The sequence below is a fragment of the Chaetomium globosum genome, genomic scaffold (assembly GCF_000143365.1).
Source record: "Chaetomium globosum CBS 148.51 scaffold_3 genomic scaffold, whole genome shotgun sequence".
In the NCBI taxonomy this organism is placed as follows: Eukaryota; Fungi; Ascomycota; class Sordariomycetes; order Sordariales; family Chaetomiaceae; genus Chaetomium; species Chaetomium globosum.
Genome location: NT_165978.1, coordinates 4538584 through 4563058, shown reverse-complemented (window position 1 = coordinate 4563058; position 24475 = coordinate 4538584). Strand labels below are relative to the sequence as shown.

The 24475-nt window shown below is 54.9% G+C and overlaps 8 protein-coding genes across 8 annotated transcripts in view; 4 read left to right on the top strand and 4 right to left on the bottom strand.

Annotated features, from left to right (window-relative positions):
- Positions 1-102: 102 nt before the first annotated feature.
- Positions 103-1079, bottom strand: CHGG_06788 (uncharacterized protein; the record flags this gene model as incomplete). The annotated part of the gene is made up of 3 exons (XM_001222882.1): positions 103-119; positions 401-908; positions 1074-1079. 3 exons carry the CDS (start codon positions 1077-1079, stop codon positions 103-105), a joined length of 531 nt encoding a protein of 176 aa, XP_001222883.1.
- A 554-nt stretch (positions 1080-1633) lies between these two features.
- Positions 1634-3320, top strand: CHGG_06787 (uncharacterized protein; the record flags this gene model as incomplete). The annotated part of the gene is made up of 4 exons (XM_001222881.1): positions 1634-1933; positions 1984-2340; positions 2480-2694; positions 2744-3320. The coding sequence occupies 4 exons, from the start codon at positions 1634-1636 to the stop codon at positions 3318-3320; spliced, it is 1449 nt and encodes a 482-aa protein (XP_001222882.1).
- An 852-nt stretch (positions 3321-4172) lies between these two features.
- CHGG_06786 (uncharacterized protein) lies at positions 4173-6047 on the top strand (the record flags this gene model as incomplete). The annotated part of the gene is made up of 2 exons (XM_001222880.1): positions 4173-5072; positions 5139-6047. 2 exons carry the CDS (start codon positions 4173-4175, stop codon positions 6045-6047), a joined length of 1809 nt encoding a protein of 602 aa, XP_001222881.1.
- A 563-nt stretch (positions 6048-6610) lies between these two features.
- On the bottom strand, positions 6611-11057 carry CHGG_06785 (uncharacterized protein; the record flags this gene model as incomplete). Its single annotated transcript, XM_001222879.1, has 5 exons — positions 6611-6663; positions 7139-7197; positions 7251-9385; positions 10211-10345; positions 10611-11057. The coding sequence occupies 5 exons, from the start codon at positions 11055-11057 to the stop codon at positions 6611-6613; spliced, it is 2829 nt and encodes a 942-aa protein (XP_001222880.1).
- A 1686-nt stretch (positions 11058-12743) lies between these two features.
- On the bottom strand, positions 12744-15104 carry CHGG_06784 (uncharacterized protein; the record flags this gene model as incomplete). Its single annotated transcript, XM_001222878.1, has 5 exons — positions 12744-12971; positions 13087-13197; positions 13260-13565; positions 13733-14381; positions 14449-15104. The coding sequence occupies 5 exons, from the start codon at positions 15102-15104 to the stop codon at positions 12744-12746; spliced, it is 1950 nt and encodes a 649-aa protein (XP_001222879.1).
- A 1845-nt stretch (positions 15105-16949) lies between these two features.
- Positions 16950-18783, top strand: CHGG_06783 (uncharacterized protein; the record flags this gene model as incomplete). The annotated part of the gene is made up of 4 exons (XM_001222877.1): positions 16950-17095; positions 17541-17573; positions 18180-18214; positions 18572-18783. 4 exons carry the CDS (start codon positions 16950-16952, stop codon positions 18781-18783), a joined length of 426 nt encoding a protein of 141 aa, XP_001222878.1.
- Positions 18784-19293: 510 nt separating this feature from the next.
- On the top strand, positions 19294-19935 carry CHGG_06782 (uncharacterized protein; the record flags this gene model as incomplete). The annotated part of the gene is made up of 1 exon (XM_001222876.1): positions 19294-19935. The coding sequence occupies one exon, from the start codon at positions 19294-19296 to the stop codon at positions 19933-19935; it is 642 nt and encodes a 213-aa protein (XP_001222877.1).
- Positions 19936-20528: 593 nt separating this feature from the next.
- The window catches only part of CHGG_06781 (uncharacterized protein), a gene marked incomplete at both ends in the record, with an annotated part of 4654 nt that continues 707 nt past the window's right edge, over positions 20529-24475 (bottom strand). The window contains 4 exons of the mRNA XM_001222875.1: positions 20529-20846; positions 20902-21288; positions 21351-22973; positions 23033-24452. Coding sequence (XP_001222876.1) covers positions 20529-20846; positions 20902-21288; positions 21351-22973; positions 23033-24452 — 3748 coding nt within the window. The remainder of the gene's footprint in view (positions 20847-20901; positions 21289-21350; positions 22974-23032; positions 24453-24475) is intronic.

The following is a 24475-nucleotide window of genomic DNA, read 5'->3' as shown; positions in this document are numbered from 1 at the left end:
TTCTTGGTTTGTTTGGTTCAGGAGTTGGCGGCGTTGGGGTTGACGGCGTTGGGGTTGACGCGTTTTTGTATTTGATTGCGCTGGCGTTTGGCTTGACTTCACTCATTGGTTATCTTTCTCTGTTGTTTCTTTTGTTCTAGTCTCTGGTCAGAAGATGTTTTAGATCGTACTCCATTGTTGAATCCTCTTCATGATACTAAGCTGTGATTCGACTCCAAGGCCGGTGAGCGAGTCTGGGGACGCACAGATGCCCAGACACGGGATCTAAAATAATGCTAAATGTGGTACTTTGATCCATCGATAATCCTAACCTAGCTGGAGATCTCTCTTCGACCGTTTTGGGTTTGGAGCTACCCGCCCTTCCAGTCGCAGATGGTCATCACCGCGGTAGGACACTTACTACGGCCATTGTGATTGTTGATGCTGGCGTACCGCCTCGTACCGCCTAGTGCGAGGCCTTCGAATTGTTTAGTATGCTCGGTATACTCGAACTCCCTAGCCAGGCCAAAGTCGATGGTATAGAGTATGTTTCCTTGCCTACCGATCCCCATCAGGAAGTTGTCCGGTTTGATATCGCGATGGAGGAAGCCTTTCGAGTGAATATATTCAATTCGAGCGATGGCCTGGTCAGCAATGAGGAGGATAGTTTTCAGCGAGAACTTTCGGCCACAGTAGTTGAGAAGATCCTCAAGCGATGGGCCGAGCGCGTCCATAACCAGGATATAGAAATCGCACTCCTTGCCAAACCATCGTAATCGCGGATTTCCGACCCCGCCGGCCAGCTCCTCGTATATATCCTTCTCGTCTCTGAGTGCGTCGGCGTTGTCTCGAACGAAGCTAAGTTTTATAGCGACCTCCTCACCCGATGAGAGATCGGTTCCTGTCCAGTGAGCAGGAGTGAGCAACGGCTGAAAGAGAGGAAGACAGAGCTGTGGGTCCAGAATTACCGGAATAAACAAGGCCAAAGCCTCCAGCGCCGATCTTATGTTCAACACGGTACCGGTCCGCAATTAGAATATCCTAAAAAATATATGAAAAGCTTCCTCCTTGTCACGGGAATCAAATAACCGTACCTTCATTGTAAAATGCCTTCATGGTAGGCTGTGAGGGATAGTGACGAAGTGAAGGAAGGGCAGAGGCAATCGAAGCGGACAAGGATGTCGCTCGCGCCAAGCTCACCCCCGTGTCACTTTTGTCACTTTCCGTGTCGCTTTCCGTTGGACCCACTCTTTCCTGGTCCGGCACGTTGGAGCTTGTTCCGGCCCGAGCCGTCCTCGACTTCAAGAACATTACTGTTCATACGAATACCAAGCATACCCACTCTTTGCAACGCCGCTAATGGCCGGTTGACGACGCCCACAAGCCGCACGCACGCTCCGAGGCAACGACGCGCTGCGGCCCAACATGCCTCTATTGAGCGAGAAGTGCTCGCATAATCCACGCCCATCCGTAGGGGGTAGACAACCGCACGTCAAGTTCCAAGAATCCAATCCAATCATTCCTTGCCGCGCACACCACCCGAGGAGCTGGAGGTCCTGCAACGCCAGCTCAGCTCGGCCCCAGTCCGGCCCTGAAGCACGATCCGACCCAATATCCTTCTAGCCGACCGCCCCTCGATCCGACCCTTTTAACCATGGCGAGTATGCAAAGCCGAAAGAGAGCTCGAACCGACGACCTCTCGCAAAACCACCATCCGAATAAGAAGCGCAAGTCGAGAGCCGAGTCGAGAGCCGAACGCCGCGGGCCGTCCAACTTCCCCCCAGAATTTTGGGACAGCCTACCCAAGGTGCTGCTCACGCGTCGCGCGCTACGAGAACTCGATCGTCGGAACCGTGCTCGGCCTGCTCCAGTGCCCGCGACCCCTGCAGTCTACACCACAGATCGCGCCCGTTTCGCAGGACACGGCGGCCCAGATCTTTGCCATCTTCGAGGGGTATGTTCGTGAGAATAAGGCTAGCAACCGCCGCTGACTTTCCGTCTTAGTACCCAGAACCGGAAAGCGCCGCCCACACCATGGCTTCCAGCCGTTCAACCGAATCGTCGAGCCAGAAAACCAACTCGAAAACGACGAAAGCGACTTCCAAGAAGTCATCGGCGTACGACAGTGCCTTCGAACTGCATCTCAGTGAGAGCAACATTTACCTACATGGCCGGAAATCGAAGCCCAAGCACAACATAGACTTAGGCCAGCCAAGTCCGTCACTTTCCCCGTCAAAGTTCTCCGATGGTGCTTTTGAACGCTTTCAAGATGAACACGACTATTTGGGTTCCGAAGGGGATGTGATGCGCAAAGTCGTTCCAGTGATCGCTGGCGACGCGAACATCCTCAACAGTGGAGATGTACTCTTCGCAAAATTTACTGTCAATCACTGATAAAAAGACGGTCGATGCGAAGCCCGACTTTTACGACGGAGCCCGTTTTGATGATGTCGATAAGGAAGTCAGAAACGAATTGAACCACCTAATCATCCCCACCCAGGACATACAACGACCAGTGGTGCCGAACTTCTTCTTGGAGGTGAAAGACACTAACGGCGGAGCAAGAGTAGCGAAACGGCAAGCCGGCTATGACGGAGCCATCGGCGCCCGCGCGATGCACGCGCTGCAGAACTACAGTGTGGAGGAGCCCGCCTTCGACGGCAATGCCTACACTTACAGTTCGACCTATCACGCCGGCACTGGCACACTCCAACTGTACGCCCGAGTACCACATGACCCCGCTTCGCGGTTACGCACTGACAAGCGATATCGATACCTTTCGCCGAGGAGCGACTGCATTCCGGAACGCGCGGGACTTGGCGCAAACGCATCGCGATAGCTTCATCCAAGCGGCGAACGCCAAGGCATGCCAGTCCGGCGTGGAGGCGCCCCCTGAGCCGGAGACCACGGCTGCAGCGGCGGACCAGTATGATGACTCGACTACCGACGAATTCCTGGACTGCGAGGACTTTGACCACGCTGCACACGAGGATGTCGACGAAGAGCTTACCCGGGACCCCGCATCCGTTGGTGCGGAACCCGCCATGAACTTTGCCACGAGCTTCACGTCTAGGTTCACCGCACAGAGCCAGACCAGTTCGAAGCGGAACAGAGACAGCCCCCCATCCCGGCCGCGCAAGAAGCCCGACCTGAACAAGACGCCGACACTAGGAAGTACGCACCGACCAGCGGCCGGGTCTTCTGCGCAGAGCTCCGCGTCTTCAGGTTCCACTGTCCCTCTGCCAGCCTTGGCCGAAAAATCCCGGTTCTGGAGTGGCAAATATCAGAAGTGGTATCATTTGAACGAGGACGGCAGCCATAGCTGGGACGAAGGGGAGTGATGCTGGCGTAGACTTGAAGGGGCGTTCCCGAGGTAGGTTGACTCTGGCTTCGTTCCCTCATAGTATTTTTTTCAACCGTGATACCCCCGGCGGCGGTTTGGATTGGCCATCTCATATTTCTTGGTACCAGTTTATAAAATATATTTTGGTGGGCAAACTAAACAACTGCCCTACCGCCAGCTCGATGGTGGTGCGAGGCATTCTCCGTCCGTTTCTTCACCTTCTCTACCGCTACGCGGGCCAAGCCTCGCTCCACCGACTCGTCATCTTCAACGGGGCATTGAGTACATACTACCTTCCAAATCCGTAAAAGGTAAGATTCTTGTGAAACCTAAGGATGCCCAAAATAACTAAGTCAAAAGACCCATAGCATTTGGTGCGCTGATGACAAAGCCGATTCACTCCTTGGAAACGCTGGCATCAGTGGCTGAGCGGCCAAAACCGCTTTACCCAGCCAAGCATGACGCGGAGACAACTTCGCTTCCGCCCCCAAAACGCCGAGGGATCACGACCCCTGTCCCCGCAAAGACCTCGTGTACATTGGTTTCTTCGGTTTCTAAGGGGAAAGTGGGGAGATCTGACCATCCCGTAATCCATGAACGAAGGAGCAAGAATCCATCCACGCGTCTAGTGGATGGACGCGTACGTCGACAATGACCTTGGCACTGGATCAGCCTCACCAGCGCCATCATGCGTCTCAGAAAGGGGCTGAAGCCATCATCAAGTCATCGTTAAAGCCTCAACCACAGGGTTATTTAATCTCAACTCTATCTCACGATGTCGATGTTCGGTCCTCATCACCCTCAGACACCCGAGCCTCCATCTTGTCGTAACCTACACTAAAAACCGATCATGCATTTTCCGACCCAGTCCTGGACCTTCTGGTCCGCGGCCCTCCTAGCGACTCCCACCACCGCCTTCATCTCGCCGCTCCGCGCCCGCCAAGCCGACGACACCGCCGCCGCCTTCGACTGGACCTCCATCACGCCCACGCCCGACCTGCAGTACCACTCCTGCTACGGCACCTTCCAATGCGCCCGGCTGCGCGTACCCCTCGACTGGTCCAAGGAACCCACCTCCCACTCCAACGCCAACTCCTCCTTCTCGTCCTCCTCTCCAGGCCCCTACGCCGCCGTCGCCATCGTCACGCTCCCCGCCACCGTCCCCGTCTCAGACCCGTCCTATGCCGGGCCCATCCTGATCAACCCCGGCGGACCGGGCGGCTCGGGCACCCAGATGGCGCTGAGCCTGGGCGCCGTCATGCAGGGGCTGGTCGACGTCCCCGGCGTGCGCCACTACGATGTGCTCGGCTTCGACCCGCGCGGCGTGGCGCTCACCACTCCGAGCGGCTCGTGTTATGAGAACCAGTTCGACCGCGCCGTGGATGCCATGGCCCTACGCGGCATGCCGACTGCCCTGAGTGAGCAGGGCGTGAACATGAGATTTGGTGCGAATCACGCCGCGGGTAAATTGTGCGATGAGAACGTCTTCAAGTATCTGTCGACTGCGTCGGTGGCTAGGGATATGTTGGAGATTGTGGACCGGAGCCACGAGCTGATCATGAAAACTGCCGGTTCGAATTCAACTCGGAAGGCTTGTGGTGGGGGAGCGAGCGGGGACAAGCCGAGACTGCAATATATCGGCTTCTCGTATGGGACTATCGTGGGGAATACGTTTGCTTCCATGTTTCCGGGCAGGGTGGGCAGAATGCTGCTAGATGGGGTTGCCGATGCCGAGGATTTTATGTCAGGGGTAAGTCTTTGCCAACGAAGATCTGGCGGGTTGCACTGCGCTGCGATGGAGAACTAACGGACGCAGTCCAAAAAGAACAACATAGAGGACGCCGAACCCTCCGTTGACGCCTTTTACCGCACCTGCTTTGATGCCGGGGCCAGCTGTCCCCTCCGCCAGAGCAGCGACACCAGCTTCGCTGATATACGTGCCCGCGTCAGCGCCCTTCAGACCAGCCTCCAGGAAGCTTCCGTGGCGACCGTCTACAACAACCGGGTTTACACCATGACCTCGTACCTCCTTAGCGAGAAGATCCGTACCTCCCTCTACGAGCCTATCCCGAAATACGAGCCTCTTGCCATCGCCCTCGCCGAGGCCCTCGCAGGCAACTTCAGCTCCATCCTCGCCGACGAGACCGTGATGGGCATCGACCTCCGCTCCAACGTCTGCACCGAACCCCCCGCCAGCGACCCGCCCCAGGAGTACAACTTTCCCTACGAGGCCGCGCGAGGCATCATCTGCGGCGACTCGCAGGCGTCCGCCGGCAAGCGCGATCTCGCCTGGGCGGCCGACATCGTCGCCCGCACCGTCAACCAGTCCTCTTCGATTGGCGAGGCCTGGTCCAACATTGGGCTGGCGTGCGCCGACTGGTCCATCGCGCCGGCGTACGCCTTTGCGGGCCCCTTCGGCAGCAGGGCGCCCGACAACAGCAGCAACACCCCCGCCGCCCCCCTGCTCATCATGTCGACCAAGACGGACCACGCCACGCCGCTGGCCAACGCGTATGCGCTATCGCGCATGCATGGGGGCTCGGCGGTGGCTGTGGTCGATGCGGTGGGCCACTGTGGGCTGTTGGCGACGAAGAGCACGTGCATGTATGGCATTGCGCAGGAGTATTTTCATACGGGTAAGCTGCCTGTGAATGGGACAGTTTGTGAGCCGGACTGTGTGCCGCAGATTCCGTTCAAGGCTTGTCCTGGGCTGCCGGGGGCGTAGGGGGTCGGAGACGGATGTAGAAGAGAAAGGCACTGCAATAAGGGGAGGAGGGGTGGAGAACAAGGGCAAACAGAATTTTGGCAGTTGATCAATCGACTTAAGCATTCGATTCGTATTAAATGTTAATATTAGAAATCAGTTGCTCATCTTAGAGTACATGTACTCGTATTTATTTAGATAATAGCGGCTCATCTGAGTGCTGTCGATCAATGGACCGAAACAGCAATGTCCGCAAGAAGTTACCATTACAGTAATTAACTATTTGAAACCAACCGGTGTATAGATGCTAATAATAACAAGTACTCGCGTTACTAACTCGTGAAGATACTAGTATTCTCGAACATTAGCTCCGTGGCACGGAATGTGGAGAATAAGGCCAGGACAAACACCATAACTCCACTCGGGAAATATCTCCGCCAGCACAAAACTTCAATGTTTAGGCTTGTGCCGCTTCCGTCGATGGTGGCCCCGACAGCCGCTGGGCCGCCATCTTCCGTTTCATCCATCGCCTCTTTTTTGGACTAGATAATTCCTTTGCGTCCACACTTCCCGACCCCAGTGGTCTATAGCTCCGCCCTCACTGAATCCTTAAAAATAGTGTTTACACCCTTCTTCTCTGTATGTTATGTAATAGTTGTAGGTTGCATACAGGTTGTAGAACTTGAGGCCATGACGGTGGCTCCAAATACGGTCTGAAAATGAAACTAGCCGTGTAGGTAGGTGGTTAGAAGGAAGGCAAGTCGCTAACAACCTTGTGAAGGGTTCTATAGAAAGAACCAAAATGGTTATATAGTGTAGCCTGGTCATCCGCAACGGATCTGGGTCCCCAAAACTTTAAATTTGCCCTTCTTTCTTTTTTTTTTTTTTTTGGTTACACAACAGCAACCCGGAGTGTCTGATTTGGAAGTAAAAAGTGCATTATCCCCTAGAGTTCTCCTCCTTGAACTGTAGCGTTTTCCTATTTGAACTGTAGTGGTCCGTGCGTCAGCCAAAACGGGAAGGCGGTGAGCTGCATGATTCGGAGCCCTACTTTGGAGACAAATCATGGAACTTCGCTCCAATAGTCACCATTTTCATCCAGCAGAACGCACGAATACCAAGAAGTTCTTCAAGCCCTGATTCAGGAAAATACGCAAAACTCTCAATACTGCTGCAAGAAAAGGAGAATAACGACTGTTGCTTCCAGGCCGAGGTTAGTCCGACCCTCGGACTGCCACGTGAATGCAGTTCTCTACGCTGTCTTGCGTAACCTCCTGTTGCCGCACCTCCTGCCGTGAAATTGGGGCCGTTGCCGGGACGGCCTTCACTGCCGACCTTTTGGATTTGTTATTCCGGCCTCGCTTCGACGCCGGAGGTCCTTCTACCTCGGCTAGGTCCTCCGATTCCCATTCGGAGGCCCGGCGCCGAACCGACGGCTTCGTTGGCCGGGGATTCAGCCTGGAGGACGAAACCGGTCTCCCTCCGGCTGCCGGCATCGAGGAGTGAGGTGTCAAAGAAGGAAGCGCCGAAGAGGAGGGCGTTGCAAATGGCCCCATCCCGCGAGGCCGTCCCTTTACGGCCGTGATTACGTCTGGCTCTTTTAGGCGGAGAAAGGGGTACTCTGCCTCCAGGGATCTCTCCAACCACCAAAAAGGGGCGAAATCGGCCTTCGTGAGAACTCCTTCCGCGCTGAGTTTCTCCTGTAGCTTGTGGGTGCAGGGAAGCCCCCACTGCTGCGTAAAGCGCCCTGAACAAGGAGGGAGTGGTGGCGACCGGCCTAATCCAGCGGCAACCACCCGTTTCTTTTGTTCGTTCACCTTGTTGATCGCCTTGTAGCAGACCTCCCGAGTTGTGGCCCCAAGCCACTCAAAACTTCTCCCGGTATATTCATAACGCTGGCGGTTCTTCTGGGCTGCGATCTTCTCCGTGAAAGTGACTTTCTTGGCTTGAAGCATCTCCTTAATGACTTCATGGATTTTGAAGAGAGAGGAGAGACCACTGATGAGATATCCCTTCAGCTCCCGATGAGAAGACTCCGTGGGCGACGTGGTACGCTGGCCGAAGTTGCGGTACCAGGACACCCAAGGCCCAGCCCACTCCTCCTTGTACGGCATATACCGCTCTTCAAGGTAGGCAACGATGCTCTGCTGATCAGAGAACGACTCTTTCAGCTGGGTCCACGCCTTCTCGAAGTCTTCTTCACTGGTTGTATAGACCATGAACTTCCACAAGACATATAGGCCGGCCTTGGTATGGGGCAACTCCTCAGGGCTCGGGAGTCTTATGCCTGATTCGGTGCCGGCAATGGCTTCACCTGTCTCGTCATCCCGGGCAGGAGCGTTGAGGAGAGACAAAGTCAGCTGATCTTCTTCGTCGAGAAGCATCGGGTCTGCCGTGGCTTCATCCCGCGTGTTTGCCGTGTTGGGGTTGGCTAGCTCTTTCCACTTGCGCTTGAAGTTGAGGACAACGTTGCGGTTGACATGAAACAGACAGATCTGTTGCTGAACATGGGGAAAGACTGCTTTGAGGGCGTTCTTTAGAGCCTTCTCGAAATCGGTGATGATGACTTCTGGGATGGGGACGTCGTGCTTTAGACGCAATGCCTGAAGCTGATGCATCAACCAAGTGAAGCCGTCTTCTCTCTCGTTATCCACCAGGCCGAAGGCTACGTTGAAGTTGGTAGATACGTTCGTGACGCCTGTCACCTGGAATAACGGCATCTTGAAGCGGTTAGTTTGGTAGGTGTTGTCCAAATGAAGGACTGTTGAGAACCGTTTCCACATCTCCAGGCACCAGGGATAAGTCCAGAATAGACCTATCACCTTATCAACGTCCTCCGGAGAATACCGAACGACATGATCGATATCATGCTCCTCGAGAATCTTGATCAGGGCTTGAGTTGGGTTGTGTCCGTCGAGTTTGTCCCGTTGCAGCCGTTCCCGGTAATTGGTTACATCCTTAGTCGTGAAGACAGTGTGAGGGTAGCGCTTCTGAAGGAATAAGACGATGTCTCTAGGACGTTGGGCGGGATTCAGAGACAGGGCCGCCACGTCCTTCTTCATCGCGTCTGACAGTCCCCGATGGACGGCGTGAGTGGTCAGCTCTGCCCGATTCTCTCCGCTGGTGTCGTGGTTATGGTTCTGGTTGGCGATCTCGAAAGTCCACTGCCTGTCGTTCTCCTTCAAGGCTTTAGCAGCGCCTCGCCAGTGACACCCTGTCTTGGAAGTCGTGGTCTTGCGGACGGTTGCGAGAGAAGGTCTGGCTTGTCCCCGGTCGCAATAGAGATCAAAACGTGTGGCTTGTCCGTTGATGTAGTTCGAAGCTCGCCTCTTCACAAATCCCAGACCATAGGACTTCCCCTAAAAGTTCAGATCAAGCAAGAGCTCGTTGCAGGAGGCGTAAGCCGGGCCAGTGAGGAGACGGTGGCCTGGCGGGATGCTTGGTGGTGCAGGTGCACCATAAGGAGACCCTGTCAAGACAGCCTCTGGTTGGAGTGAAGCCGGTAACTCCTCCATGTCCTGCAGACTGCGCAATGACATATATTTAATAAGAAAACCTGAAATCAAAAAATTAGCACTTAAATAATCCATTCTCGATGCCCAAATGAGGGTATTCTCACTGCGCCGTTGTGGAATCGTAACGTTGCTTCGGGTGTTATGCTGTGATGCTGTGTGGCAGGCATCAAGCGGCAGAATTAATTAGCCGACGTTTTGCAGTGTTGCGCACGGACCACTACAGTTCAAATACCGATAACACAGACAGAACAGTTCAAGGAGGAGGAGACTCATCCCCTAACCTATGGTCTGGGGAATTGAAGAAGGTTAAATACACAAAAAAGATTTTCCTAGGCTTAGATGGGAGCCTTTAGTGAATGAATGTCGAAGGAATTCCACCGAATGCCATACAGCAGTATGTCCACCTCTGCCCAAGGCCGCTTAATGCCAGCCGTTACGACGGAAATATCAATGCCAACGCTTTCATATGCCCCTCCACTTGCGCACGCACGCGCGCCTCCAGCCCGACGCAGATTTGACTCTTCCCCATTCACCCCAACAGTCTTGACAGAAATTTTGTCGCCGTCCAGAACTTTCCAACTCCCCTCGCCAAGAGCTTGCCAAAAGAAATTAGCCTTTTATTTATGTCATCTTGTACAAGAGACTTTTGGACAACAGAGACCGACTCACCAGCAATCCTTTCACCTTCTTGAGCTGATATTCATGTCTTTTAGATTTTTTATCCAGCTCCTCATTCTCCGCCTCCCATTGATTCCACTGCTCGGCGCCAAAACACATGAGCCGCTCGGCCCTATGGTCGATCATCTCTTGGTGTAAATATTCGATGTCTTTTTCTAGGTCCCACGCGAGTTGCTGCCAAAACGCGGCCCTGAGGGTAAACAGGCTGGGTTTCGCCGTGGCCCCATGTCGCCCGATAATTTGGCGGAGGATTTCGCACGCCGAATGTCTCAGTATTGTAGTGCTTTTCGATGCTGGCGCCGATCTTTGCAAAAGTCTGTCCACTTGTCTTTCTTGTCCTGCTCCCTTATGGTCTTGAGATCGAACTGGGACATCATGCTACTGGCGTAACTGGGCCTCGAGACTGTCCCACATGGTAGTGACAATTGGTAACACGCTTGTAGGCGTCCTTGCCCAGGAGCTTCTCCAGGAGCCGCGTTCGCCTCACCTCCATGTTGCTGTGGGAGTTTCGCGTGACAGGATGGACAAGGATAAGCGCATCGAGGGTCTGGTTCGTGGGTCCTATCATACCCTCACCTAACATCCATTGTGAAACGTTCTGGAGGATCTCGATATCGGTCATGGTATCATCGTCAAATCCAGGCGTATCGATCAGAGTAACCGGCCGGTTGTCCAGCTTGAAGCGGACTGCTTCCGGGCGCTTGGTGCAGGGGTCCAGGCCATGTCCGATCTCCAGGTCCTGGCCCGAGGCGAGGGATGCAAAGGTGGATTTACCTGACCCTGTCACACCCATTAGGAGGATGGTGAATGGGCGAGGTTTCCCTTGTCGGTGCGTCATGGCTAATAGGAAGAATGATCAAAACGAGTTTCCGAAATAGGCATAAACTGCTGCTCGGGTGTCGTTTGTTATCGTCGTCATTGTCATGCTGGCAAACGGGCAATTACATGTAATATTGACGTGGTCCCGATCTGAGGCGTGGTGGGAACGAGCTTTATGTCGTGTCTGCTGGAGCAACAGGTGCGGCTCCCTGCCCTGTCTCACATCAGGAGAAGCCGAGAGGTAAGTGTGACGTCGGGCTGCGTTGGGCACACCACAGGGCCCTGAATGCGCTTGCCAGCCGAATTTTGGCCAAGGAACCCGAACACCAAAACTACCTAAGGTACTTAATGCCCAATCGACACGTCAGAAGCCGCGGCGGTAGAACGGAATGAGTCGTGGGGCTCGATATTCCCAATCAAGTCTTAGGGCAGGGGTACAAATCAAGTCTCGGGGACACGGGTACAAATCAAGCGCATGCCCTTTCATTGAAAGACCTCTTTTCCCCCTTGCCTTACTGGCCGAGTTCACTGTCCAGTCCATCCACCCTAACCCCCTAACCCCCTAACCACAAGGCTGCCCATTTCGTGTGGCCTCCCCAACCGAGCCATGTCAGAGTCGTTGGAAAAGTTTGTCGTCCTTCTCCTTGGGCCGACAGATTCTGGCAAAACCGCGTTTGTCAGGTGCCTGACCCAGAAGCCCCATGATGGCAAATGTGAGTCGCTTGCACATCCTTTTCCGAGTGGGGTGCACGTGTGCCTGATGGCTCAAAATCCGGTCGTTGACTTTTGGCTCAACAACAAGCCACCACCACATGCCAAGAATACACGTACCACCTAAAGTCGCCCAACAGGTCCTTTCAGATCATCGACACACCCGGACTTGACGATTCCCCGCAAGCAAACTTGGCGGTGCTCAGAATCATCGCCGAGAAGCTAGGCGAAATCATACGGAACCGGCTGACTGTTAGCGGCCTCATTTACTTCCACCGCATCACCGACCTTCGCCTCACTGGTTCCGCCCGGCACAACATTGAGATCTTGGAGGCTATATGCGGCCAGGGTTTTCTCTCCAAATCACGCGCCGCTTTTGTTACCACCATGTGGAACAGGGTCAATGAAAAGGACGAAAAGAGACACGACCAGCTGCACACGAATCTTAAGAGCCAGCCTGGCCTGAAGAAGGTAAAACCCTTCCACAAATTTCACAACGACCATGATAGCGCCAATGAGGTGATGAAGTGCTTCGCCGACAAAAAAAAACCAACGCGTGATGATAGCGACGCGCTGCAGTTGGAAGTTGAGGTAACCAAGTTTGGACCTGGTGCTAGCAGAGTGCGAAAGACTGCGGCGGGAAAGATAATATCAAGCCGGATGAGCCGCGGACTGTGTACAATTCTATAGGACGGAGGCAAACAGCGGCGATTACGCCCACCAGCAGTACTTGGATATGGTGGGCATTCAGGAAATTAGGTACATGTATGGGTTATGTTTTCCAGGCGCTCGACACAAGAGATCTAATTGTTAGGACTTTTTTTAGACACCACCCACTACCACAGCACCCCACCAAGAATGATAGAGTTTCCTTCACGAATGGACGGTAGATAACGCGCAAAAACATAAAGCCACTAGGTGATGGGGACCGAGATTGGAACATCAAAACTGCCCCGTTTACACACAAGATTCCCGTCAGTTTTGGTTCCATGTCTCACTCGCACAACACTGAACCGTGAGCCTCGCTCTCTTTTTGATTCCTCCGGATGCGTGCGCTTGCCCAATCCACAAAACCCCTGTGACCGAGTCGGGCATATGCATCAGCAAGTTTTTGCCTCCGGGTCGGGTCGCCCACAGCCCATATGGAGATCCAAGATATCAGGTATGTGGTGCCAGCCACGACGCCAGTTGTGATAATAAACCACATCTTCTGACTCGAACTCTGGAAGTCGAATATTTGCAGTGCAAAAAGGGCCTTGAATCGTGACCTGTGAGCGGCACGAAAACACCATCTGCGAGGCAAAAATAAAATAAAATCATGAGTTGGGATCACGTACCGCGATAAAACTCAGGGGTTGGTAAAAGATGGTGACCATGGTGAATACCAGAATGTAATGGTTTAGCTGCGTGGATTTCGTCGCCTCGCTGACCGCTGTCGCGTTGAACACCTGGATCCCGGGCGGGTTAGCGCAGCCTTTCCTGTTAGCGCTAGGTTCTCGTGACCTCTTACACCGTCTCTGAGACTCTTAGTTTCCTGTTCGATCTTGGCGACACGGGCTAGGAGGGCGTTCCCGAGCCGCTGTTGCTCCAGTATCACGCCGTTCCAGTTTTTCCTAAACATGTTGGCGGCCGCTTCATGCATGGCCACATTGCTGGCGGCCGCTCCCACGTCCCCATCGGCAGTGGGCGTTCCTGGAAGGAAGTTGGCGGCTTGGGCATCGGCTGGCGAGGCGAAGTAAAGCTGCTCCATGTCGTCAACCATCCGTTGGAGGTCATCCATGCTCTCTTGTATCCACTCTGCGCTGATGCGGAGGATCTGAATGACGGTGAAATAAAACTCTGATAAGGCAAGATCAGCAGTATCAACCATACTCTCCCGCCGATGTTTCGGGGACAGAAGCCTGCTGAACTAGAATGTTTTCAGAAAATATCCATAAAAGCCGGTGAAATCGTGTGTAGAAGGGCGCAGGGGACATCACCTACGTTGGCGGTAAGTTGTTTTTGAATGTTGTCCACCAAGCCCGACCAATGGCCCGCCCATTGGGGAAGAAGCGATTGAATCCTGAACGCGAAGGCGGCAATCCCCGTTGCACGCATTGACGGACAGATACCGACGGCTGCCCACTTGTTCCTCTCCCATAGCTCTCCACAGTTTTGCAGGCTGCCAGCAGCAGCATCAACCATCGTGACCAGGGAAAAGACTGGGAATTCAAAGTCCCAGGTAGTTTTCAGCCCGATTGAGTATCGAATCTCGCGTATGTAGATGCTGGGTGCGGCCTTGTCAACTGCTAAGGTGCCCTGCTCCCGTTTCATAAATTTCAGGTCAAGCACTCCCGCCGATGGGAGCTGCGGAGTCGCGAAGGCGCGCATGTGATATTGGAAGACAATGTCTTCCTGGGTCAGCTTGCCCGAACCCGGTCTTTCTGTCCATCGATACTCCGAGGTTCCCCTCTGGTCCCGGCTTGTTCCCCATTCGCCCCTGAATTGTGTCAAGAAGCGGTTGACCGACCGTTGTCTTCCTGAGCCCAAAGACTTGTATCCGCCGCTCTCGTCCAAATCTGCATTTCGGCACAACTGGGCGGCGGCGATGGAGAACAGCACGTGGTCCGACTTTCCGTTCAGTCCGAATTTCCTGGCGGTCATAAACGTGTGAGTTGGCGTTTCTGCATAGCCATGATGTCCTGATCAAGGCACCTCACCATTCTCTCCCGAACCGTTGCCCTAAGGGATCTCGCTTTGTCGACTGCAGCGAATGAGTGAGATAATCGGATATCAACGTGGATTTACAGCTCACCATGTGCTCGTCGATCACCCTATAGACGGGACGAGAAACTGCTGCAGCGGCAGTCAAATCCCCCTGTCTGAGTCTGGACACATAGCCGTCCTCATCGTAGCCAAGCTCATAATACTCGACGTATGCACCACTGAGCTTCTGGGGTAAAGGAACGTGCCACGAAAGAATCTTGACCAGGTCTTCGTTGGGACGATCGTCAAACCTTTCCACCTGTAGGCTTTCTGCAGGGAAAGGTTCGAAGGTCCTGTCCCGTTCCTGTGGCGACCAAGCTTTTGGTGTCGGGCGCTGCTCAAGCTGGTAGTTGATTGTCTTACCGCTGTCGAAATGCGCCTTGCTCGGGCGAATGTCATCCCCATGTTGATCTATTTTTCGTCGCACCAGAAGGGCCTCGGTGGGAATCTGAATGGAGTTTTGCTTGGCCATCGCCATCATCAAGGCATGGATCGCTGCAAGGTACTTCTCGCTGGCCGCGTCACCGTTCCCCTGCGGGCGCTGGTCGCCTGGCTCTTCTAGTGGCAGGTCCCAAAGAGAGACCGCCATGTCGGCCTCGCCGTTGGTCATCTCGGTCGCGATATGGGGGAGGAAAAGGATGGGGAAAGGTTGGATACAGCAAGGGCACAAACCAAGAAACTCCCCGGGTTTGGATACAGGACCTATTTAATAAAGTTGTTCAAGGCCTCGAGACATTGCTTTTTCTTTTTCTTTTTCTCCAGAGCTGAGACCCAAAGCCCAAATCCTGCCCAATGCCTGGCCGCATGGGAGGTGATTGGACCTGAAAGGCACAGTGTGTCCAACGTCGGGTCAAGGACCCGCAACCCCCAAAAGTTAGAGCGTCTTCAACCATTGGTTTTTCTGATCACGTAGTTGTGAGGAACAGGACCTGTGCTTTTGGGTGTTCATACAGGCGACTCATATATCTCGGTCTGCTAGCTGTTTGCAACGCACCAATCCATCGGGATTAGACGAGTCCAATCCAGTTCCGAGCGAAGGGCCTCTTTGGCATCCATCATTGCCGCTTCATCTGGTCGGGACACCTCAACGCCTATGTTTTTGACTAAATAATTTCTTCAGTTCACTGTTTCCCACCGCTCCGCCAGCCCTGTCAAGAACATGGCCGGGCTACAGCGCCTCGACGAGCCCGTCCTGTTCAACTCACTGGACGACAATGCCGGCCTGAGACTCCTCCCCTTGTCGTCGCATTCCCCAAACTACCAATGACAAGAAACCACCCCACCGAGCTGCTCGAGATATGCCAGTCACCTCCATTATCTAGCGTCCACCGAAGGAAGGCATCGACCAGGTCAGGACTAAGTAGGGCTATGCGCCAACCCCATTTAGCCACAGACGGAGGTGGATGAGACGGTCCAAGTCCGTCGAGCCGTCCGTCTGCGCGCCCTGTTCTCCGGTGTTCGCCATATCTCAGAGGATAGCATCGATGTAAGAGCCTGCTGCAGATAGGTGGAGGATATGTGCAATAGCACGGTGGATGGCTAGAAGCCGGGGCGATGGCGGATCAATGGTACTGGTATCCGTTGAGAAGAGCGTGCGAGTTACTGGAAAACGCCTCCCTACGAGAGCAGGCCGGAGGAATGATTCGATCCGATAGGTGTGAGGCGCCGTATCTGGGATAGGCACGAAATATATATCGAAGCTGCCGAACAAGTCGTGCATATCCCGGGTGAGAGTCAAGGCGTTGCGTGGTCGATCAATATCGACGCCTTCGATTAAACGACCGACCCCATGGTCGAACATGTTAAGGATAGTCAATGCTGCCTGCTTCAATGGATTCTAGAAATAAGGGAGTTAGTTAGATTAGAAGACGGCTGTTTATGAAGAATCGGGACTAAGTACAAGTTCTTCGCCACGCCCGAGCTTTGTTAACGAGTGCGGTAGAATATGGGCAACTTCCAACGCCTCAAACTGCTCCTGGTCGAGTAGGTTGCCGTCATCATCTTCAGCGTTATCGTCGGCATTCTCAAAACGTTTTATTGCTTCATTACGGTCAAATCTCCGTGTTACAACACAACGATGGTGGTCGCGGATAAGGCAGGCCCCACGTAGGGCCGATAGTCTTTCTGGAGTACCTATAAAGCCTGCCTCTGACTGTAATCTTGAAATGGCAGAATGGTACGCTGGCGAGAGTTGAGGGGTCTTTGTAGCGGAGGCTTTAACTAGTAAGAGTTAGCGAGGGGTATATGGTGGTGGCGAGACATAACAGGACAACACAACACCACGTACGGGGTAGAAAGAAGTTGTTGAACACTGTTCAACAATGAACAGGTAATCTGCGAAGCCGAAAAACTTGTCTTGAATTTGCTCGTCCAAGGCTTCGTTGCCGTCCATAGATAGTTCGAGAGAGGTAAAGAAGGCTCGGAGATAATTATCCTGTGAGAGCGGCGAACAAACATGGTCGTATGTGAGGCGGATCAGCTGGGCCCGGTTGTAGCGGGGGCTGACCCCGCCGCCTCGTGCCGCGATGTTCCCGGTGAGAACACGGGCTTGATCATCGAAATGATGGGCGATATGGTAGAATCTGTGCCTGGCACGATCGCGTGCGTCTGGGTCTAAAGGCGCCTCACTTTGGAAATCAATGATGCCCTCGAGCGAAAATTGCTGCCTATAATGAGGTGACAATGGTGACGGCAGCGCAATAGCGTCGATGATCTATTGTGGTTGACTGCCCAGTTCAGAAGAATCCGAGGGACCGAGAACGGTGGCAACTTGCCTTGGCTGCTGTGGTGGAGCCCGTGGGAGGCCTGGTTCACGTAACTCGAGTGACTGGAGTGACTCGAATGTTAGGTGACGTCGAGGTTCGGACCCGTTACAACCATACACGGTAGGTAGCGCAGCCACAATAACTTATGGGGGTTCCTTTGAGAGCCACTGTCCGCTTTTGCATCTAAGATCAGAACCCCTATCCCTATCTCCCAACCCACACAGGCCACCACGCACCATGTATGTCTGAGACTCTGAGTCTGACAACAACACTAACATAAGGTGCCTGACCCAGCAGCCCGATAGCGGCAAAATGTGAGTGTTAGGAACAGGACCTGTGCTTTTGGTGGGCGTCCATACAGGCGCCTCATGCATATCTCGTCTGCTAGCTATTTGTAACGTCAGGTACCAATTCCACCATGATTGGACGAGTCCAGTCACAAGCCGGGCCTCTTCGGCACATATCCATCATTGCCGCTTCATCTGGTGGAGAGACCCCAACGCCTTTTGTATAGGTTGCACACTTGCATGGCTGAAAGGACATGTTGACAATAACCACCCACGGTCAAGCGCATCGCTCGACATTTAACCTTCTTTGCCGTAGTTCTGGTCGCGCTTTGGTGATAGACGGGGGGTTTGAACACTCCGCCAGCCTCGGTACTATTAAACCCACATCCTGATTCCACTACATGATTCAAACCAGAGTTTCATCATGTACAAGACCATACATCCCATGCCGCGCCGCTTCCACCGATGGCGGCCCGGTCGAGTTTAGCATAGTTCCGCTGAGCCGCCATGTTCGGTTTCATCCATCGCCTCTTGTTTGGGCGAGACAATTCCTTTGTGTCCACCTTAGTGTCCACATTTTTCAACTCCTCCAGGAATCTATGGCCCCGTCCCAACTAAAACTCTCAAAAATAGCATTTACACTTTTCCTCTCCTTACGGAATGCATTTGTAAGTTGCGCACAGGTTGTGGAGTTTGAGGCCATCACGGCGGCTCGTAACAAGGTCTGAAACTAGCGAAGTAGTTAGGAAGAAGGTCGGTTGCCAACGACCTTGTGGAAGTTCCCTAAAAAAGCCAAAATGTTTATCGTACAAGCAATATAAATACCCCTACCAACCTAGACTTGCTGCTCTCTTTTTTATCCATCACCTTCACTCAGCATTCCACACAGGACATCAACTGCCACACCTTTTCGACGAGCCGGACTCGTTTACTCTCCCTCCAACCTATTCCAACCCACCAGTACGTTCCCAAGACACTATACGCAAGCACCGTGTTCTCGCTAACACTCTCCTGCCACTATCCAGCCTCGATAACCCATCCCAACCAAAACTTCGCCATGTGCAAAACTATTAGCTACAAGAGGAGCCGGTGCGTCTCGTGCAAAAGGGATATCGTCAAGAAGGACAAACAAGAGATCTGCGACAAGGCCGGTGGTAAATACGGCAAGTGTGGCACCACCACCAAAGTCACCATGGCCGCCCCGTGCCCCAGTCCCAAGTGCGTCCAAATCAAATAATGCGAGCGCTGGCCAGCAGTAGCATGGACGGGAGATGTGATGGTTTCCATAGAATGGTAGCAGAGGTTTCAGGGGGCAGGGGTGGGAATTGATAGAAAAGTAGGAAAATAAGAGCCCAGCCCTGGTGGCAGGTTACTCAGACTGCGTGCAAGTCAATACTCTCCTCAATTGACTCATGGTCGGCTGTGATTGACAAGTAGAGCGGTGTTTGTGTAAGGGTCTTATTAGCTGCAGTGAAGGATTCTCACGAAAAGTACCTTGCAGGATATGACCCCAGAGTCTGACCTCGCGTGTTCCCCGACGCAACCCAACATACCATCTCGGGAATAGGCTGGGTGATCACTTCCGACGGAGTATCATTTATATAACAGCATCCTAGAGCTGATGGGGGCTGCTTTGACCAACGACCTTTTCCGTCCATCACTCTCAGCTCAACCGCCATCCTCCTTTTACATCCAAGACCACAAACGGACCATCTCGTCATCGCCATCCCGCAACCTACCACCCACCATGACCGACACCAACACCAACACCGCCCCTGACACCCAAGCGGCTGAATCCCCTTTTGGCCCCCCCATCCGTTACATCACCACCCATGACCCCGCCACCGGCAAATCCGTCTTCACCACCGCCCTCCCCACCGAGGTCCCCGGATTCAGCATGCCCGGCCTGGCCATATTCGACGCCTATAAAACCCTCACCAGCCCGGTCAGCCTCAACGACGAAGCCGACCTAGCCGCCCTCCAACCCCAACCCCCGTCCACCTCATCATCTCACCCACCTCCCCCAAACACCACCACCACCGCCACCCCCTCCTCACTCCCCAACCCCAACAACACCACCACCACCCCCACTGAACCCGCCATCTGGTTCCCCACATCCCACCCACACACCCAAACCCTCCTCCGCTACTGCGACTTCCCCCCCGGCGCCTCCTCCCCTTTGCACCGCACCGAGACCCTCGACATGGGCGTGGTGGTGGCCGGGCAGGCGGAAGTGCGACTGGATTCGGGGGAGGCAAGGACGCTGCGGGTGGGGGATAGCATTATCCAGAGGGGGACCATGCATGCGTGGCGGAATGTGAGTGAACGCGAGTGGGTAAGGTTGGTGGTGTTTTTGGTGGGGGTGGACGAGGTGAGGGTGGGGGGGTGAAGGTTGGGGGGGCGATGGGGTAGGTTATGTTGGATTCGGTTGGGTTGGGGGTTGTTTGTGGGCTAGGTTGAGTAGGTATCTAGGGTTGGAGGTTGTTTGCATGCGTGGGTTGAGTCACTCTAAAGGGGGCAAGGGGGAGGGGAAGGAAAGGTGCAGGTGGGCAATGGAATCAACTGTCTGGGAGATGGATTTAGGGGTTGAGTACGGTAGCAAGGGTGACAGCACAATACCGAAAAGGCGAGCACAAAAGGGATGAACACCAGCCGTGAGAATATGAACTCGGGTTCCTTCCCCGTCTATCTATCTACTTGAAGCCCCCTGCTTCGTCTATGCGTGTGCCCCTGAGATGCTTGGTATCTTGACAATTAAAAGAAATCCTATCCAATATTATGCAATGTACCACCAGGACCGTTTTCTCCCCTACTTGCGCTTAAACAACCCCTTGACCGAAGCAACAGTCTTGTTGACAACGTTGAAAAGGGGCCCGAAGCCAAAAGACATGCCCTTAATGCGGACGGTGTAGATAAAAAAATAAACAAGCCTATGTCTACTGTCAGTGTCTTGCTCCGGAGCTGTCTTCATCAGGAGCAAACTTACATCCAGTTGGTCACGCAGAACACCAGGAAGATGCCAAAGTTGCGCCACTTGGTGTCGGGCGAGATGCCAAGCGTCTCCAGGTACTCAGACCCGTCGACATAGGGGCAATAGCCACAGTTTGCCGTGTCCTCGGGGTTCATCAGGTATCCACGCCCCGCCTCGCGCACGAAGTTGCTGGCGAACTCGAGGCAGGTCTGGCCCGAGGGAGGGTTGAAATAGGCCGCCTCCTGGGGAGCGCAGGTAACGGACCGGGCGGCCAGTGTGGCGGACAGGACACCAGAGACCCAGTACGAGCTGGGGTTGAGCCAGTAGAGCTGGGAGACGTTAGTGATGCGTTCACCTCGAAAACCAAAACATCAGGGGACATACCCAGTACTTCCAGAACACGTTCAACTGGGTGTAGGGCACCACGACACCGTTGAACAAACAGAAGATAACCAAGAAACACGGCAGGATGTTGCTGATGACAGTGAAGCTGGGCGCCCAGGCGCAGATCCACTGGCCCCAGCTGGACTGGAACAGGAAGAACAACAACGTCATGAGGAAGACGTAACCGGCCGAGGGTGCGTCGTAGGGCAGGCCCGTGGGCAGGTACCACAGCAACCAGTACAGCACGGCGGCGACGAGCGAGCCGGGGATCTCGGAGAGCACCTCGGCGGTGCAGAAGGCGACCCAGCCGTAGATGCGGGACGGGTGCTCGCGGGCCTCCCACAGGGCGAGGTTGGTGAAGAATTTGGGCAGGACGGCGTTCAGAACCTGTTGTTGTTGTGTTAGTCCTGCTCCGCTTTAAACACAAACAAGGAATGGAATGGACTTACAGTAGCAGGAATCATGATGATCAAGAAGCTCGAGAACATGGCGTTCTGGAGGTCCGAGGCAGTGTTTCCAAGCTTCCAGAAGGTGAAGCCGTTGAAGATGCCGATGACAACAGCGGTGAACAGGCGGCCGTAGATGTAGGACGGGTCGCGCCATTGGCGGACAAACATGCGCTTGGTGACGAGCATGATCTGGGTCATGACAGGGGCGGCGAACTCGTGGAGCGCATCGGCGGCCGCCTCAGCGGATTGGGCGTTGACGTTGGCGGCGATGGCCTTGGTGCGTTCGGCCTTGAGCTCCTGGATCTCGGCCAGCACCGCTTTGTTCTCGGGCGACGCGCGCCACTCGTCGGTCCAGTTGATGCGCGTGCCATCGGGACGGCGGCCACCCTTGATGGCGGTCTCGAGTAGGAACTCGGCGACGTTGCGGCCGGGAGGGCAAACCACGCCGCGGTCGGCAAAGTACTTGACCACGGCGCTGCCGTCCTGGCCAACGGGACCAAAGTAGATGGTGTTGCCGCCAGGGTTGAGGGCGAGGATCTTGTCGAACTCTTGAATCAGGTCGGACGAGGGCTGGTGGATGGTGCAGATGATGGCTTGGCCGGCAGCGCACAGCTTGCGGAGGAAACGGACGATGGAGAAGGCGGACTGGGCGTCGAGACCACTGGTGGGTTCGTCAAGGAATAGAAGCAGAGCGGGCCTGGCAGCCAATTCGACACCAATCGTGAGACGCTTTTTGTGCTCCACACCGAGCGAGCTGATGATGGCATCCTGGATCTCGTGGAGCTCCAGCAAGTCGAGGACCTTGTCGACGTAATCCAGCTTCTCCTGGCGCGGGATGTCGCGACTCTGGCGGAGCAGGGCCGAGAACTCGATGGCCTCCCGAACAGTGGCGCTCTCCTCATGCAGGTCCATCTGCTCAACAAAACCAGTGCTACGCTGAAAGTCGTTGCCTAGGGGCTTGCCGTCGACGAGCATATCACCGCTAACCACACCGACGGTCTGGCGCTGCGACAGAGTGTTGAGCAGAGTGGTCTTGCCGGCGCCACTGGCTCCCATGAGGGCAACCATGACTCCGGGCTTAGCATAACCGTTGACGCCGTTGAGCAGACGCTTAGGGCCGGCGGCGGTGGGTACCGTGTATATCACGTCCTCCCAGGTGAAGACCCGGTCGCTTCCCGTAAGGCCCTTGAAGGCACTCTCGTCGGCGCTGGACGGAACTTCAGTGGAGGAGGAACTCCCGGAGACGTTGCCGCTCTCTTCGTCGGCGGTGGTCGGCTTGATCTGCTTGGCAGTCCGCTTGGACCCTTTGAAGACGAGCGCGCCACCCCCTGAGCCACCAAACGACATGAACTCGGTGGTTGCAACGGTGACAATGAGGTACAGAACCGCGAAGGCGATGACGACGCCGAAGTTGCGCCAGAGGTTAGCCCGAGTGTAGCCAAACTGGACCCCGACGTAGTTGTCTCCCAGCACGTTAGTAGTTCCGGCATCCGCTCCGGGGACCGCGCAACCTTGGTTCTCAGGGAGAATGCCAGGCCCTTGCGGCACCAGGTTGGCAGGAGCACATTCCATCAGGCGGCCGTGGAACTCGCTGGACATGACTGCCTCGAACGAGTAACTAAGCTATGTGGGAGTTAGCTCAGACTTGTCCATAAGAAGATGCGATTCTCAGAAGTACTTACCGGGTTGATGTGTGCAATCCAGCCGAACCAGATCTTCTGCGATAGCAAGACAGGCTTGGAGATGACGTAGCCAGTGTAGATGACGAGCAGGTTCAGGGCCATACCGGAGAAGCGCACAGCATCGTCCATGGACGGCGACATGGATGCTAACATACGGTACATGGCCGTGATGCAGAAGGTGGTCGTGTACATGAACAAAAGCTGGATGAAGAACTTCCCGGGGTCCAGGTCGAGGCCAGTCATGAAGAACAGGAGGATACCAAAGATGATTACCTGCAGGACGAGGACGGGCAGATCCACGAGAGCGCGGGCGAGGGTAACGGCGCTGGGCCGGTAGAAGGCGTATTCCTTGTGACGAGCGACGATGGCGCGGCCGGAGACGGCCTTCATGAGCTCAGCAAGCTGCAGCCAGCCGAGGAAGACGATGGCGAAGAAGACGGCACCACCGCGGGCGAAGCTGCCGATGGTGGAGGCGGGCGAGTTGTAGAAGAGAGAACCGACGATGAGACCGTTGCTGATGATGGTGAAGTACTTGGAGTAGAGCTCCGTCTTGTTGCCCCAAATGAGCCAGACCTCACGACGGGCGCAGGCCAGCACTTGCTTCCAGAAGGGGATGGTGTAGTTGGACCCCGGCATCACGCGCTTGGACTTTTGCTCCTTCACGGTGTCCTTGAACGCCTGCATGTCGGCGTGGCCCGTCTTCTCTAGGTGTTGCTCGAAGTCCCTGACGTCAGCAAGGAGCTTCTGGTAAGCTGTGCTCTCCCGGAAGGCCTTCTCGAGTTCTTCGGCCGTCTTGGGGCAGCGGGCTTCCCACCCATCGCGGAATTGCCTCGAGTTCACATCGCAGATGGAGGTGAGGAAGTCGGGAGTTGTCTGTCGCGGCGGGGCGTAGAAACCGAGGTCCTCGAAGTACTTACGCGCCTCCTTGGCGGGACCCTGGTAGAGCATGCGGCCCTGGTCGATGACCATGACCTTGTCCATCAACTCGTAGATGCCCTCGCCGGCCTGGTACAGCGTGGTGAGGGTGGTTCGGTCCGAGACATCAGTCATGATGCGCAACGACTTGGCGTAGTCGAGCGCGGTCGATGCGTCGAGACCCCTCGTGGAGTTGTCCCAACAGACGATGGTGCTCTTGGTGGCGAGGGTCTCGGCAATACTGACACGTTTCCTCTCACCTCCAGAGACACCACGGACATAGGCGTTTCCGACGATGGTGTTCTCGGTGTGCTTGATGGCGAACATGCGCAACAGCGCATCGATGATGGTTCCGACATCACCCCGCAGGTTCTTCCTCGTCTTGTTGAGAAGCGAAAACCGGAGGGTCTGGCCGACGGTCAAGCTGGGCAGGTGCTGGTCATCTTCGGCGTTGTAGACCACCTCACCACGGTACCGCTTGCGGGCCTCGTCGGCGGGGATGCCGCTGTACGACACGTCGCCCTCAAC